Source organism: Mus musculus, chromosome 13 (genome assembly GCF_000001635.26).
Source record: "Mus musculus strain C57BL/6J chromosome 13, GRCm38.p6 C57BL/6J".
Classification (NCBI taxonomy): Eukaryota; Metazoa; Chordata; class Mammalia; order Rodentia; family Muridae; genus Mus; species Mus musculus.
This window is the reverse complement of record NC_000079.6, coordinates 85,272,800-85,289,706: the sequence shown is the minus strand read 5'-3', so window position 1 is coordinate 85,289,706 and position 16,907 is coordinate 85,272,800. Positions and strand designations below refer to the sequence as shown.

The 16,907-nt window shown below is 38.8% G+C and overlaps 1 protein-coding gene across 2 annotated transcripts in view; it reads left to right on the top strand.

Annotated features, from left to right (window-relative positions):
• Positions 1 to 220: 220 nt before the first annotated feature.
• Positions 221 to 16,907, top strand: part of Rasa1 (RAS p21 protein activator 1) — a 74,788-nt gene continuing 58,101 nt past the window's right edge. Inside the window, exon 1 of one of the 2 annotated variants that reach the window (NM_145452.3) lies at positions 221 to 1,311. In NM_145452.3, the coding sequence (NP_663427.2) occupies positions 800 to 1,311 (512 nt within the window). In that variant the 5' untranslated portion in view covers positions 221 to 799. The remainder of the gene's footprint in view (positions 1,312 to 16,907) is intronic. The other variant, XM_011244518.3, reaches the window with a different exon arrangement.

Below are 16,907 nucleotides of genomic sequence, written 5' to 3'. Positions count from 1 at the left end.
GTAAACAAAGCCGTGAGAGGTAGGCCTGCACCGAGCCCGGTGGCGTGGAGGGACGGCCGCACCACACGTCCCGCACCCTTCAGTGGGAAGCTGTGCCACGCCTCCGCGCGCGCCCGCCGCTTCCTGCCCAGGCTGCTTTTCCTTCTCCTCTGTCCGGACGCGCTCCCGGAAGGCGCCTGCGCAGAAGCCCCCGCTCCGCCCCTCCCTTCTTCCCGGCCCCGCCCTTCTTTCTCTCCCGGGTTTCGCTCCGGAGAGCCGCAGGTAGCCCGCAGCGGAGTCGGGCTCTGCGGGCCCGCCCCCTTCCTCGGCCCCGCCCACTGCTCCCGACTCCAGCCGGCGGAGATGAGGCTACGGTGGCTCTGGCATAGGCAGCCCCACTGGTGGCTGCGGTGGGGGCGGCCGGAACCCGGGCGTTGAGGCGCGGCGGCGGCGGCGGCCGAGGCGGCGCTGCCTCAGCCGCTGCAGCGGGCTTCCCTTCCTCTTTAGCGTAGCCAGGAAGTTTGGCGCCCCTGTGCATGTGTGCGCGTGAGTGTGGGTGTGCGCGGCGAGGTTTGCCTAGCGTTTCTGCAGGCGCTGGGTTTTTTGCCCGCGTCGCTTCCCGTAAGCCAGCCAGCAGCCGCGGAGCTTGGGGCTGTGGCCCGGGGAGGGGGCGCGGCGGCGGGCGCTCTCCTTTTGTTGTTGTTTCCTCTGCCTGGAGAGCTGAAGGGGGACGCGCCTGGGTGGGGCGGCTCGCAGCCCGGGCCTGCTGGCCCCCGGGGCTCCCGGGCGGCAGGGTAGCTAGAGGAGAGCGGGCTTCAACATGATGGCGGCCGAGGCGGGCAGTGAGGAAGGCGGCCCTGCGACGGCGGGCCCCGGCGGCGGCGCGGCCACGGGCTCCAGCGCCTACTCGGCAGCGTGCCGGGTCAAGTTACCCGCGGCCCTGCCGGTGGCAGCCGCCCCGTGTCCCGGGCTGGCGGACGCCGACTTGGTTGCGGCCCTCGGTGGCGGAGCCGCGTCGGGGTCCGGGTTCCTGGGGACCGGGCCGGTGGCCGGTGTCTTGGGGGGCGCCGCGCTGACCGGCAGTGCTGCTGCTGGCGTGGCTGGTGCTGCGGCCGCCGGACCTGCGGGAGACGTCGCTTTCACCAAGGGGACTCTGTCTTTGCCTGCTGAGACGCTCGGGCCGGGCGGCGGATTCCCTCCTCTGCCGCCGCCTCCTCAGCTGCCCCCTTTGGGCTCCGGTTTGGGGACCGTGGATGAAGGTGACTCCCTGGATGGACCAGAATACGAAGAGGAAGAGGTGGCCATACCGCTGACCGCACCTCCCACTAACCAGTAAGTCAAACTGCTGTTGAGGGATTGTGGAAGCTGGCTCCGTGTAAGAAGTGGGAAAGAAGGGGCAACGACACATACCGTGCTCCTGCCGCTGTGATTTGTTTGACAAGTTTTGAAGTTTCAGGTTCCATATATAGGGATTTAATTTGATCAGTCATTTTCCCCTACAGGCACTCTTCCTGGCGTCTTCGTATGTTTATTGCTCTTTTGGGAAGACGTAAAAGTTTTTAAGATGGGAAGCATGGGAAACTGTATTCAGTGGGAACCGGATATGGTTCTGCCCCTTCCTAATTGAGATAGTGTCCGGGATTCAGCAGAACTTGGCACTATAAAGGCAACCGCTGTCTATTGTAACTCCAGTGCTCCCTGCTGAAGTCAGAGGCGTTGAGTACAAGTATTTAAATGACTATATTAATGTAAGTTGCAAATTCATAGGTCAGAATGTTTTGTTTTTACTGCAGCTGCAAACTCCTACTTAATGTCTGCTGGAAGCGTTGCGATTCATAAAAACACTAGATCTCTTTAGAGAAGTGGAGAGAAAAAAAAAAGTTCTGTGAATTACAGACGTGATTAAGAGCCCCCAGACTGAACACTAACTTGTTCCTTAGAATTATTAGATTTATTTATTTACATATAAATATATGCAATATGCAAATATGTTTTATATATTTATTATATCCATGACACTAAATATATTAAATATTTTTCCTTTTAGCATTTTGTTAGTGGAAATTAATTTGGTAGTTGATTGTGACATGATCAGGGCAAATGGCTCTCCCTCTAAAGTTAGAGTTCTCTCCTTAAAAGTGTTCTTTTCATAAGTGAAATGGGTATGTATTTATAACTGTAGGTTGATCTTGATGAAGGGAAAGTGTTGAGATGGAAAGTAGTAATAATAGGTCAGAAATGTTTTATAGATCTTTCATATCAATCATAATTGACCCTTAGAATTTCAATAGCATTGGTGAATATTAGGGAAAAAAGATTCGTTTCATATATTGACACTTTCTAAACACTTTAGAAGTTTTCTTTGGGAGGGTTAGCTTCTTTAAGAGGCTTAAGAAATGACTTTAAAATAACCAGGGAGGCATTTTGTAATGCGAGTACACTTTTGATTAGTATGGGTATTGTATTGTATCATAATGTAATTTGAAAATGCATTGGTCACAAGGCTTTGTTTTTGATGCATTTGTAAATTTCAACTTAGGTTTATTTTGATACAACCAGGTATGGTGAAAGGATGTCCTGTTTCTTTTAATGTTATTTGATACAAAGAATAACTTTTCATTCAATATTTTTCTCTAATTTGTATCTGTGTATTTCAGTCTGTCAGAAATGTTCTGAAAGGCTTAAAAAATTGCAGCACACTGTACATACTTTTGAAAACAATTATGTTTTTATTATAATAAAATACAGTATTTAATGCTGAAAGAATAAAGTATTGTGCCATTTTTGTAATTGAGTTAGGCATATTTAGAGTCTGTTTTTTAAAAAGCCATTTGAAGTTTTAATAATTTTATTTTATGGGTATGAGTGTTTGCCTGCATGTATGTATTTGTGCTGTGCCAGCGTCTAGTGACAGAGGCCAGAAGAGGGCATCGGGTTCCCTAGACCTGGAGTAACTGGTGGTTGTGAGCAGTTCTGTGGGTGATGGGAACCAAACACTGCTTTTCTATAGGAACAGCAAGCACTCTTAACTGCTGAGCCATCTTTCTAGTCCCAGGATATTGCTGTTAAATTATTTCTAATAAAGTCATTTTTTTGTTTTTTAAGACAGGCTCTCGTTCTAGTATGAGATGACCTACAGTTCTCTGAGCAGCCCAAGCTACCCATGAATTTGTGGTGAGCTGCTCAGCATCTCAAGTACTGGGATAGAATAGGCTTGAGACATCAGATTCACTTTCTAGTTTCTAACAGGCTTTTAAAGAGGAATTTAACATTGAGAGTAAAATTGAATAAGATTTTTAGACTAAGTTTTAAAGAAAAAGCATGATTATTTGGGAAAAATTTTGTTTGTGAGAAGTCTATTAGTATTTTCCTTATTTTAAAATATATTTAGGAATAAATATAAAGTTTACTAAGTGTTCATATTAAAAATGTCATATGTATATATGTGTATATATATATCTATATTTGTTATTTTTGAGGTTACAATTTAATTACTTCTTTTCCTTTTCTCCTTTTAAATCCTCTCACATATTCCTCTCTGCCCTTCTACAAATCCATGACCTCTTTTTAAAAATTGTTACTTAATGCCTCTTTTTATTTGTTTATACATACATATTTATATGTGTATGTATGTGCATAAACACACACACATTTCTGAGTATAACCTGTTGGATCATGTGTACATAATTCTTATAGTGCTGTGAATCAAATCCAGGGCTTTGTACATAGTAGACAGAATATCTGCCACTGAGCTACCTAGACAAATTTTCTAGTATGCCTTTAAAATTTACTACTAATTATTCAAATCCACTTCTTTTTTCCTTTTTAAAATAAGATTTATTCTCATATCACAGTCCACACTGAGTTGCCAGGAAGCTCAGTGTGTGTTCAGGAGCCTCAGGTGCTCTAGTTAGTGATTCCATTATCATCTCTTCTATTTGTGTGTGTGTGTGTGTGTGTGTGTGTGTGTATGGTACATGTATGTGGTGTGTGCTCAAGTATGTATGGATGCTCTTGCCTGGGTGTGTGTAGTATATAAAACTGTCAGGTGTTCTTTTCTGTCATTTTTCTCCTTATTTCTTTGAAGCCAGGTCTTTCTCCAAACCTTGAGCTCGAAAGCACATTTATTTACTATCTTCCAATAAATAGCCTCCCCCCATAAAAATATAATTTTCTTTTCATAAAACTGTTTAGTAATTCTTTTGGTATACAAATACCCTTGTTAGCTAGTTATTTTATAATTACCTTTTTTTTTTTTTTTTTTAATCAAGGTTGAGAGATGTTGCCCAAGCTGAGCTTGAATTTCTGGGCTCAAGTGATCATCCTGTTTGAGTTCCTGAACAGCTGAGATTATAGGGAAGTCCACCTCATTGGCTAAAATAACAGTTTTACTTATTTTTTTATTTACTTGTTTGGGATAAGCTCTTACAATGTGGTGCTGGCTGGTCCAGGGTTAGAGATTCTCGGAGTACTTGGATTGTAGGTGTGTACCACATGCCACGCCCAAATGCTGCTTTAGAACAGGGCTTCTGAAATATTTTCTATTCTTGACCCCCTTTTGCTCAATTTTTACCATGATGTTAAATATCTAAAATAAGTATACTAGTCAAACAATCGTTGATGATCAGTCAAAGGGAAATTTATTTTCAACGGCTCTTTGATGTATATATAATTTATAAAAAACAAGCAAATTGCAAATTAAGATAAATTTGTTTATTGTCATCTAACGAATTAAATCTTGGCTGAATATTTGATATTGTAGGATATAGAGCATCTTTGTGATTGATCAGAATTTTGGTCTTATAGTTGTCAGTGCTGAGCTTGTTTCTCATGGGAGATACAGGGTAGGAGACAAAGCAAATACAAATGGCTTCTATAAGTATAACATGGTAAATTGCCTTTCAGTTATGTATTCCTTACCACATATATAATATACATATAATATTACATATACATTTTAGCTTCTGTTGTCTTAATAGTTTTTAAGAGCATACTGTGTATCAGTGCAACTTATGGTACACTATTTGAATGTCTAGATACTGGTATATAGGTGTAGAACCTTGAAATTACATGTGTGGTTTTTTTTTTTTTTTTTGGAGTGACTTAAAAGTTATTATAACAGCTTAATTATCACCTCCTTGTTTTAACACATTTCAGAAGTATTTGAGACATTTTGGTGATTGTATATTTTTTAATGAGTTAAAAAATGAAAATCACAGGGGAAAAAGTGTAAATATGAAATGTAATTGGATGAAGATGAAGGATTGTTCAGAGAAATAAGATAAAAATTAGTCTATACAAATGTATAGGTAATCTTTTCAAATTCAGAGTATATTATTTATTGACAAATTAAAATAATGAAAATAAGTGAAAGAAGCATATCGGAATTTCTTACCATAATTTCATTAATTTTTTTCGAAAGTTTGGTGATTATCTTTTGTATACTTGTATTCATCTTTTTCAACTATCTATTGATAGTTGATAATTGTATTCAGGATACAGCAGTCATTATGTCAGAGGGAACCCTGTTTTCAGGTATAGAAACAGACTCTGAGTAGGTTATTTATATTCACATTACTAGGTAATGGTGAGTCAGAATATCAAGCTGTTGGCTTTGTTTTGTTTTGAGGGTTAACAAGGCAAAGGCTTAGTACCCTATATTTAGTAATATTTGCTAGACACACATAAACACACACACACACACACACACACACACACACACACACACACACACACACACACACACAGTCATTCATGACTTCCTCCTTTCTTCCTATGTAGCTTAGCTTCCCAGGCTTTGAATTAGTCCTTTGCTTGTTTCATCTACTGATTCTGGGATTACAGGTTCTATCATCTTGCGTGGCTTACAGATTGTTTTATTTAATTTTTATAACTCTACAGTGAGAGTTGCTGCTACACTAATGTGTAGTACTTGGAAAACTTGAGTGATGGAACTGGAACTGAGTGATGGAGAAAACAGATTATTTCTTATCCTAAATATTTGGGGCAAGAATTTCAAATTTCATTTTTTTCAAATTCTGAAATGTGTATATGAATTTTATAAATATCACGTGAATATCCTGAATTTAAATCCATTTAAATATTTGGTATTTTAGATTAGGGATACTCAACATTTCTTTCTCTTCTCTTCTCTTCTCTTCTCTTCTCTTCTCTTCTCTTCTCTTCTCTTCCTTGTCCCAGTGTATGACAGAGAACACACACACACACACACACACACACACACACACACACACTTTAAACATTGATAATACCTCAAAGCTAGCTACCTGTCATTGGTATTCTGGAGTGAATACCAATGTTCATCTTGAGGCCCTAATTAATCCTCAGTGTGACTTATTTGCAGATAGAGCCTGTAAAGTGGTAAATTATATTAAATAAGAGCATAAATAGCATGGCTTACAACTCCAGCAGGACTGCTGGCTTTTAGGTAGAGATGCTGGGTGTGTGCACATACAGATGATAGTTTATGTTAGGGTACTGAGAAGTTTACCATGTGTAAAGAGAGAAGCCAATTTTGCTAGCACCTTGGTCTTTTAATTTCTAGGTTGCAGAACGGTCATACAATACCACCGAGACTGGAGTTTTGTTTGTTGTTGCTTTCTTTTTCTTTCTTTCTTTTTTAATGGCAACCTGAAGTAAACCATGGTTAATTCTACACTTTAAAATTGGTTTGGATGATTTTTGGAGCTGATTAAATAAACATTGTTTGAGAAAAGAATTATCATTTTATTCCAGTTTTCACTGTAGGAAAGTAAAAGTTTGTCTTATTTTACCCCCCCTCCTTTTTTTTTTTTTTTTTTTTTTTTGTGTGAGTCAATGACATTTCTATTTTGGCTATGTCTGCATTGACAAGATATGGCACATTCATGGTAGTATGGGAGTAGATTATGTCTGTGTTAAAAGATGGAAATAAACTTAAGTTCATGACTGTTAATATATGAAGACCCTTCACATGATTATAGTAGCTCCTATGGGTGGGATATTACTACAGCAAATTTTCTGTATTTTGTGTTTTAACATTTAATCTTTTATTACATTATTTTTCACTTTCAAGAATTTCATTTATGCATACAATGCAGTTTGATGCCTTACACTCCTTCCCTTAACTACTTCTAGATCCACCTCCATTCTTTGTCAATTTTATGCCTCCTTTCAGTCTATTGATTTTTATTTGTGATGCCCATATATGCATAGGCGTCATGCCATCCACTAGAGCATGGCTGACCTACCAGGGACCACGTCCTTAACGAGATCTGACCCTTTCTTTACCAGAAGGTGTCAGCTGTCAATAGTTGCTAGAGGTGGGTACCACTCTACCAGAATGTTGCCTCTCCTGATTGTTTGCAGGCAGCCATAGCTACTTTGAGTTTATGATTCAGTCAGCAGTCCTGTCATGCCCAGACGATAACATTTTGCCCCAGTCTTCCCCTGACCTCTGCCTCTTTCCATCCTCTGTTCTAGGATGTTCTCTGAGTCATGGAGAGGTTTATGATACAGATAACTGATATATGGCTGAGCACTTCACAGACACATATTCTCTATACTTGGACCAGTTGTGATTTTCTGCATTAACTGTGTTCATTGTGCAAAGGAATTTTTTGGATGATGTCTGAGAATGCGATTTAATCTGTGTGGGGGTATAAATTTTTTAATTAAATGTTTTCCTATTTTTGTGTGGATGTTTGCATTTATGGGTGTACACACACCATAGCTCGCGAATGAAGATCAGAGGACAGCTTGTAGGAGCTGCTTCTTTCTTACTACCATGTGAGCCCTGGGGATTGAACTTAGGTCAGCAGGTTGAGTGCTGGGTGTCTTTACAGGCTGAGTCATTTTACCATCCTCAGTCTTAACTTTTAACATCTTCATTATCTAATTTATGTGCCTCAACCGAGTATAAGGACTTAGAAAGATTCCTCTTAACGCTTGTATTTTTTTTGTAGGTGTAACTACTGAGCTCACTGCTAAGTACCTTATTATAACAGAATCATATCCTATGTCCTGTACTATCAAAATATTGATCTTTCACTCTTTAAGCTAGCATTTCTCGTGAGGTGACTGATTGTACGTTAACGTGACACTAAGAAAGCATCACTGAGGCAGGCATGGTGATGCATGTCTATAATCCCAGCACTTAGGAGGCATAGGCAGGCAGTCTCTGACTTGAGACCAGTCTAGTCTGTACAGTGAGTTCTAGGACAGCCAGAGCTACATATTGAGATCTTGTCTCAAAACAACAACAAAAAACCAAAACAACAACAAAGCAGTCACCTTTTTTTTTTCAATTTTTTATTAGATATTTTCTTCATTTACATTTCAAATGCTATCCTGAAAGTCCCCTGTACCCTTCCTCTGCCCTACTCCCCTACCCACCCACTCCCACTTCTTGGCCCTGGCGTTCCCCTGTACTGGGCCATATAAAGTTTGCAAGACCAAGGGGTCCTCTCTTCCCAGTGATGGCCGACTAGGCCATCTTCTGATTCATATGCAGCTAGAGACACAAGCTCCGGGGATACTGGTTAGTTCATATTGTTGTTCCACCTATAGGGTTGCAGACCCCTTCAGCTCCTTGGGTGCTTTCTCTAGCTCCTCCTTTGGGGGCCCTGTGTTCCATCCAATAGGTGACTGTGAGCATCCACTTCTGTATTTGCCAGGCACTGGCATAGCCTCCTATGAGACAGCTATATCAGGGTCCTTTCAGCAAAATCTTGCTGGCATATGCAATAGTGTCTGCGTTTGGTGGCTGATTATGGGATGGATCCCCAGGTGGGGTAGTCTCTGGATGGTCCATCCTTTCGTCTTAGCTCCAAACTTTGCCTCTGTAACTCCTTCCATGGGTATTTTGTTCCCTATTCTAAGGTGGAATGAAGTATCCACATGTTGGTCTTCCTTCTTGATTTTCTTGTGTTTTGCACATTGTATCTTGGATATTCTAGGTTTCTGGGCTACTATCCACTTTTCAGTGAGTGTATATCAAGTGACTTCTTTTGTTATTGGGTTACCTCACTCAGGATGATATCCTCCAGATACATCATTTGCCCAAGAATTTCATAAATTCATTGTTTTTAATAGCTGAGTGGTAGCAATCACCTTTTTAATCTCTGTATTATTATTATTATTATTATTATTATTATTATTTTTGGTTCTGTGCTTTTTGAAAGTAACTGTTTTGTTTCTGGAGATTATGATAAAATCACATCATTTCACATACCCTTTCCTCCCTCCAGACCCTGCCATGTAACCCTGTTGCACTCTTTCACATTCATGGCTTTTTTTTAAAAGTAATTGTTGTTACATAAATATATATATCTATATACATATATATTTCTAAGTACATAAATGTGACCTGCTCATTTGTATAATCTTAGTTGTATATATATGCTTGCAGGACTGATCACGTGGTATGGGATAAACAGTTGGTATGCTAGTTCCTTGAGGAAGGTTTGTTTTCTCCCTCTCAACATTCCTTAGTTGCCTGTATTCTCTGTGTAAGGTTGAGGCCTGCTGGGCTTTCCCTCATTGACATTAGCACACCTGCTCTTGTTATTTTTCAGTTCAGGTTTAGGCAGTTATGTTGGTGAGACTTTATGGGGTGTAGCTTCTAACATTCCTAGAAGACACAGTCTCACAGCAAACTCTGACCTTAGAGCTTTTCCCCTCTTCAGCAATGTTCCCTGAGCCTTAGGTTCAGGAGATGGTTTATAGAGGTATAGATTGGGACTAGGCTCCACAGCTCTACATTTAGATTGATTATGGTTCTTTGTAATGGTCTGTGTTGCAAAGAGAGGTCTCCATGAAGAGGGATAAGAACTACACTTACTGCCCATTTGAGAACAACTATTTAGAATGTTGTTGGGGATTATGTTGTAAAGTGGTGATTGTAGATTCTCTTCCAAGATTCATGACTTCACTAGCCCTGGATAGTTGGCTTGGTTTCAAGTACTAGGCATGATTGCATGTTGAGTGGGCCTTAAGTCCAATTAGAGAGCTGTTAGTTGCCTCCAAGGTATGCATACTACTACTGTAGCCTTAGGGCTGTTGTTCCATACTCGGTACTGATGTGGTTCATAGGTCTCATGGATAGGTAGGTCTGTTGGTTGCTTTCCAGCTGTGGACGCTGCATTGTGTCTTTTGGAACTACCATGAAAGCTAGTACTCAAGAGAAGTATTTCAAGTCAGTTCCAGATTAAGCTTTCTGTATACTTCATGTAAAGGGCAGGGTGTCTTCAGTAGTAGAGACTTAATCAATAGCAGTAGCCTGTGATGTTTTAGGAGTCTGGGACAAGTTAGACTAACAACTCAAAGGAGGGCTTTTCATGCCTGCTGTTGGGTTTTTGTTAGATAATCTTTAGCCCTTGGAGGGAATACTGCCAGCTCAGATGAGAGTATACATGAGCATTATAGGGTTTTTCTGGTTTTAGGTAGATAGTAGTATGATTCTTTGTAACTTTTCAACATTGTTACTGTTATTTTGCACTTTTCTCTCCTCCTCCTGTATTTATCTCCCTAACCCTTCTCTAAATCAGAGGTCTGCCTTTTGTCTTGTTCCCCAGTCTAATCACTTGTACCCAGCTCTGCCTCTCTATTGCTTCACCACCTCCCTACCTTGGCAGTGGTCCCTTTTACTTAATTGGTTTTTACAGTTACCCCCAGATATACATATGCAGTCATATCTGAAAATTTGGCTCATTAGAGCCTCTACTGAAAGAACAATATGACCTTTGGATTTCTGGATCTGTGATACCTCACTCAATATAATCTTTTCTAGTTCTATTCATTTATCTGCAACGTTCATAATTTAATTTTTTTACAGCTACATAGTATTATATAGCATATGTACCATATTTTCATTATCCCTGTTGGTTGCAGGAATTTAAGTTGATTAGATTTCCTAGCTGTTGTACAGTTAGCAGTAATGAACATGGATGAACAAAGTTATCTTTGAAGTGTCATGTTCTTTGTGTGTTCTTTAAGAATAATCCAAGGAGTTAGCTGGTATGGCAGATGAATTTTTAGATTTTTGAGAATTATCCACAGAGACTTCCAGTGTCTGGACAAGTATGCAGTCCCATCAAATGTGAATGGCAGTTCCTTTTCCCACACATCCCTCCAGTTTTTGTTATCTTTTGTTTTTGCTGATCTTTGCCATTCTGATTGGGATATGATGAACTTTCAAAGTTGTTTTGATTTGTGTTTCCCTTACCAATGATGAACATTTTAAAAGATATTTCCTAACTGTTCTTTTTTCTTCTTTTGAAAATTCTCTGTTCAGATCCTAGGCCCACTTCTGAATGGTCATTTGTTTTGACTTTTGTTTTTTTGAGTTCTTTATACATTTTTGACGTAAACCCACTATCATATGAATAGTTGACAAAGATTTTCTCACATTCTGTAGGATTCCTCCTCACCCAGTTGATTGATTTTATGTATGTATGTATATGTATATATAGTTGTACAGAAGTTTCATGATGGCCTATTTGTTAATTTTTGGTCTTAATTCTTGGATTAATGGAACCCTATTCATTTCCTACACTATTATTATGAAGAGTACTGCTTATTTCTTTTAGCAGCTTCAGTGGTTCAGTAAATAGCTTTTTGATATGATGGCCATTTTGACAATGTTAATTCTACTAATCCACGAGCATGAGTTGTCTTGTTTTCTTGTGTCTATCTCTAGCTTCTTCAGAGATTCAACGTTTCATTGTAGAAGTCGATCACTTCCTTGGTTAGGTTGTTCCTAGATATTTTATTTTCTTTAAGGCTATTATGAATGGTAGTGTGCGTGCCCTTGGCCCCCTTCTGCGTGTTTTTTATTGGTTTATAGAAAAGCTGTTGACAGTTGATTCTGTATCTTGCCACATTGCAAATTTATTTTTAGTTTCTAGAAATTTTCTGACAGAATTTCTGGACTCTCTAATGTATAGTATTATCTATAAATAGAACTTTGACTTCTTTCCCTATTTGTATCCCTTTAATTTTCTGTTTGTTGCTTTGTTGCTCCAGCAAGCATTTCAAACACAATTTTGAAAAGGAGTGGAGATGGTGGGAATCCTGTTTTATTTTTAATTTTAGTGGGAATTTTAAAAGCTTTTTTCAATTTAGGATTATATTGCCTGTAGGTTCCCCATGTAGAGCTTTTTATTATACTGAGGTATGTTTTTTCTAGTTCTACATTCTCTAGGATTTTTATCATGATGTGTTGGGTTTTTCAAAGGCCCATTCTGCAGCTGTTGATTTGATCATGTGATTTTTTTTGTCTTTAAATCTATGTGCCTTAAATTTTTTTTTCTTTTTTTTTTGGCTTATGTATGTTGAACCATCTCTATACTAAGGGATAAAAGCCAACTTGCTCATGTTGTATAATCTGTATTGAATATTATTGAGCCTATGTTCATATGGGATATTGTTGTATCTTTACATGGTGTTAGAGTGACAGTGTGTTCTGTTTGGTGCTCTCTGTACCTCTTGTATAAGTATGTGTATGCTTTCCCCTTAATTTGGGGTTGTTTCCTTTTAAGATCTTTTCGAGGTTATGAACTATGCCACTAATTGGGATTCTTCTCATAAATCTGTGCCTGTAGTTTTGAAGTTTGATCTTTTCATGGTGGCTTATATTTCCTGTATGCTTCATTCCTTTTATAAATTTATTTTTATTTTTATTTTATATATTTATGTATTTATTTTTTTTAATCTCCTATTTCTTGTGTATTTGGTTTAGATCCTTTATTTATCTTTCTGGCCTGATATTTTGTCTTCTGCTTGATTCATTCTACGTGTAGGTATTTTGAGTTTTATTTTTTCTAATGTTATTCCAAAGTTAGTTAATCCTCATTTCAATGAAGAATATGCAATGAATGTGATGTAATTTATTGTGGTTGGAACTTTGAGAAGGATCCAGCTTATCCTGCATCCCCAGAGTGGGCTACTGAGGGCACTGGCCTCAGAGCACATATATCACAGAGCACAAATGAAACAAGGAGGGTCACTGTTTTATAGAGAACATACAGAGAGGCTGTGTGTGTGTGTGTGTGTGTGTGTGTGTGTGTGTGTCTGTGTCTGTGTGTGTGTGTTTGTGTAGAGAATGAGTAAAAAAGAGAGATTGGTACACTTCACAAATGGGAATTATTAGAAATACAAGCTAGCTTAAAAAGAACACATGATATAACATTATAAAACTACTTCATTTGAAGGAATGTCTCAGTCCAGAGTTTGCAGTGCTTTTGGTGTTTACCCAGAGAAATCTTATAAAATAGTATTATTTATGTAATAGCAAACACTTACTTTTTAGGTGATAATAGTACATTAATTATTTCTTTTACAATATATATGTATCACTCGTCTGCAGTGACAGTTTAGAAGAGTAAGTATGACCTTAGGCAAAACACATTTTTAAAAGTCCTCAAACACTGACCTTCACTTTATGTTGCAGGATATTTGATCATGCTGTAAACTCTGAGGTGTTTTGTTTTTGTTTTTTGTTTTGTTTTGTTTTGTTTGTTTGTTACTTACCTGAATAAACCTGTTTCTAATTGTGGTTTGGCTCAGTCCTTAGTATACACTTTAATCCCAAACAATGAAGGTAAAATTAGTTGTAGAAGGAAGCACTCATCCTTGAAAGACAAAGTGATGAATCAGAGAAAGAAAGATTTGACAGAATAGAATATGCCCACTTCTCAAGAGAAAGGAAAGGGAAGCTACTTGAGGGAATAATGCAGAGAGAGAAAGGAGCCAGTTTTTCAAGGAGAGTTTTACAGAGGTTGGTTGAAGAGAGAGTAAACTAGACTTAGGTGAAGACAGAATGAGCCAGGAAATGAGAAGAAGGCAGAAGATTAGAACATATTACTACAGTTAATATGAGGCCAAGCAAAGTAATTCATTCAGTGGCTAAGAAAGAAGCCAGGTCAGTCAGCTTGGAGAGGTGTTTGAACCAGAACAGCAGAGTTGAACTAGCCCAACAGAGTTCAGAAAGAATAAGACAGGGTGAGGTTATTCAGCATTAAGTCTCAGAGGCTAGAAATATTCTAGGCCTAAATAAGATTGTATGGAGGCTGGAAGCTTCCAGGACTAGGTCTAGGTTAGCAGATCAGGGAGACAACAATTATTATAGGAGAATAAAAGTTACATTTGCAACTTATGATATTTGTACTTATTCTTGATTATGAGAATCTAGAATGCTACTTGTACTTGACTCTTTTAAGCCTCCGGTAGTCTTCCTCTGAGTTTTCTAGTTGGATTTTGGGTTTTTCAGTTCCATCTTCATTTTAGCTTGAGCCTTCTTCATAGTTTATATCTTTATTGAGTTCTTTTCTAAGTCCTATCCTGTCTTTGTTACCCCCATCAATCTCCATGTGATTTCTTGAGCATAACTCAAGTGTTCATTTTCCTTAAGTTCTTCCTCTTAATTTCGGTGGGCTGTTTTTTAAATTAATTAATTCATTGTGTGTGTGAGTTTCTTCTTTAAGCTTCTTGAATTTTTTTTTTTTCTTTTGGATGAAGCTTGTGATTTTTCTAAAATTCTGTCTCTTGGATAATTCTCATTTGATTGACATTTCTACAGAAATGGTAGATTTTGGAGAGCGATACTGGCTTGAGATTTCATATTGTTCCTAATTTGGAGATGAGATCTGGACCACGTGAAGTTCCTTTATTAGTTCTAAGTTTGATATGGACAGAGCTGGTTAGGTCAGAAGAGAGGATGCTTGTGGGGATTGAGTCTGGTTGGTGAATTGTTTGGGTAGAATGAAGTTAGGTTGACAGGAGGCTGGGCTGGTGTGGTCTAATCTTAGACTGGTGGTAGATCTGGCTTGGTGGAGAGGTTGGATATGCATCAGAGTGGACTGTGAGTTGGGTAGGCAGGACCAGTCTTGGTGGGAGCCTAGAATTTGGTTTCTGAGCAGGCCTAGGTGGCCAGACTAAGGTGGGGCACTGGATGGGGACCTGGGAGCCAAATCTAGCAGGGTGCATGGATGGGCGGGGTCAGGGAGAACCTGCAAACAGAGGAGAAGGGTGTGCAGGGTTTGACTGTGCTGCAGTAGTAATATTTTATGTAACTAAAGTACAGCATCAAACCAAGAAACTAACATAATCCACTTACTCATGTTTCCTTAGCTATGTACATGTATATTTAGTCCTGTTCAGTTTTGTTACATGCGTAGGTATATGTAATTATCACCACACTAGAAGTAGAGAATAGTTTTGTCATCACCAGGCTGCTTGTGATGTTCTTGTGTGACTAACCTTTCCCTCCTTCTCATACTTTTCCATAACCTCTGGCAACTACTTAACTGCTTTTCATTTTTTCATTTAAAGGAGGCTATATAAATGGAACCCTAGTATGTTTAACATTGACATTTGTCTCTCAGGAAAATGCTGTCCAGCTTCAACAATGCTGTTGAATATACCAATATTTTGTTTTTTTTCATTGCCAATTAGTATTGTGGTATTTACAAAAGGTACAAATGTAACAATGTAACCATTCAGTCACTGGTGAACATTTGCCTCCTTTTAGTTTAGGCTACTATGAAAAAATGCTGCTGTAAGCCAAAATTTCTTGTTATATTAAATAAATGTCCATGAATACAGTTTCTGCATTCTGTGGTAAGTGCATGTTTGCTTTCTGTAAGAAGCTGCCCTCTGTTTTCTAGCATGTCTACATCCCTTCTTTGTGTGTCCTATTGTATCACACTCTGCCTTATTCCCTTGCTACAGGGAGTCCCACTGAACCTGGAGCTAGTCTGTCCACCAGCAAGTCCCAGCAGTCCTTCTCTCTTTGCCAGTCACAGCACAGTGGGTTATAGATGCTCACAGCCATGCCTGACTGTTGGTGTGATTTATGGGATCTGAACTAAAGTCTTCTTGCTACCTATCTCTTTAGCCTCTTGCTTTATCTCTTGCTAATCTATCTCTTTAGCCTCTGCTTTATTGTTTTTTTAATCCCACCAGCAATACACAAATGATCCTGTTTCTCTCTATCTTCATCAGCATTTAGTATCACTCTGTTAATTTTAGACTTTGTGATAAATGTTCATGATAACTCATTAGGGTTTCAATTAACTGTTTCCTAATGACTAACAGTGTTAAATATTTTCAGGAGCTTATTTGCTACCTATATATTCTCTCTAGTGAAATATCTTTGTCCCATTTCTAGTGGTTTTTTATTTCTAGTACTGTTACTTAAAACAAAAACTCAATTTTTAAATTACATTTTTACTTTCAGGTGTGAGTACATTTAGGTCCCATGTTGCACAAGGAAAATTCAGAAGACAACCGGTGGGAGTTGGTTCTCTCTTCACTGTGTAGGTCGTAGGTGTCAAAATCAGATTGTCAGGTTTGGTAGCAGGTGCCTTTACCTACTGAGCCACCTTGATTGCCATTTAAAAAAATTCTCTTTTAGGCTTAGAATTTTTTTTGTTAAGTTTCAATATATATATATATATAAACATTTTTTTCCCAAAATTTTAGTTACTTGCTTTTTGTGTATATGCTTCACAAAGATTTTCTTTCAGCCTGTAGGTTGTCTTTGCCTCTTCTTGATGGGTTCTCTTTTAGAACAAGCACTTTCTTTGCTAGCATCGGACAAGTCAGGCTTTTTATAGAAGGTGCTTGTAATGTTAAGTCTAAGAGTTTATGCTTAGAATAAGTCACATAGATTTGTTATGTAAATTTTGAAGATAATGGCAGCATTCTTGTAACACTTAGTGACTGAATAATTCTGATCTCATAATATGGAGAAGACATTTTCTTTCTTGCATTTTTTGGAAGTTTATGAAGTACTTCTATTGATTGATTTTTAGATATTTGGTAAAATTCATCAGTGACACTATCTGGCTCTGGATTTTTAAAAAAAGTTTGGAATTAGGAATTTAATATGAATGTAAACTATCATCTTATTTTTGTTGCATGATTTT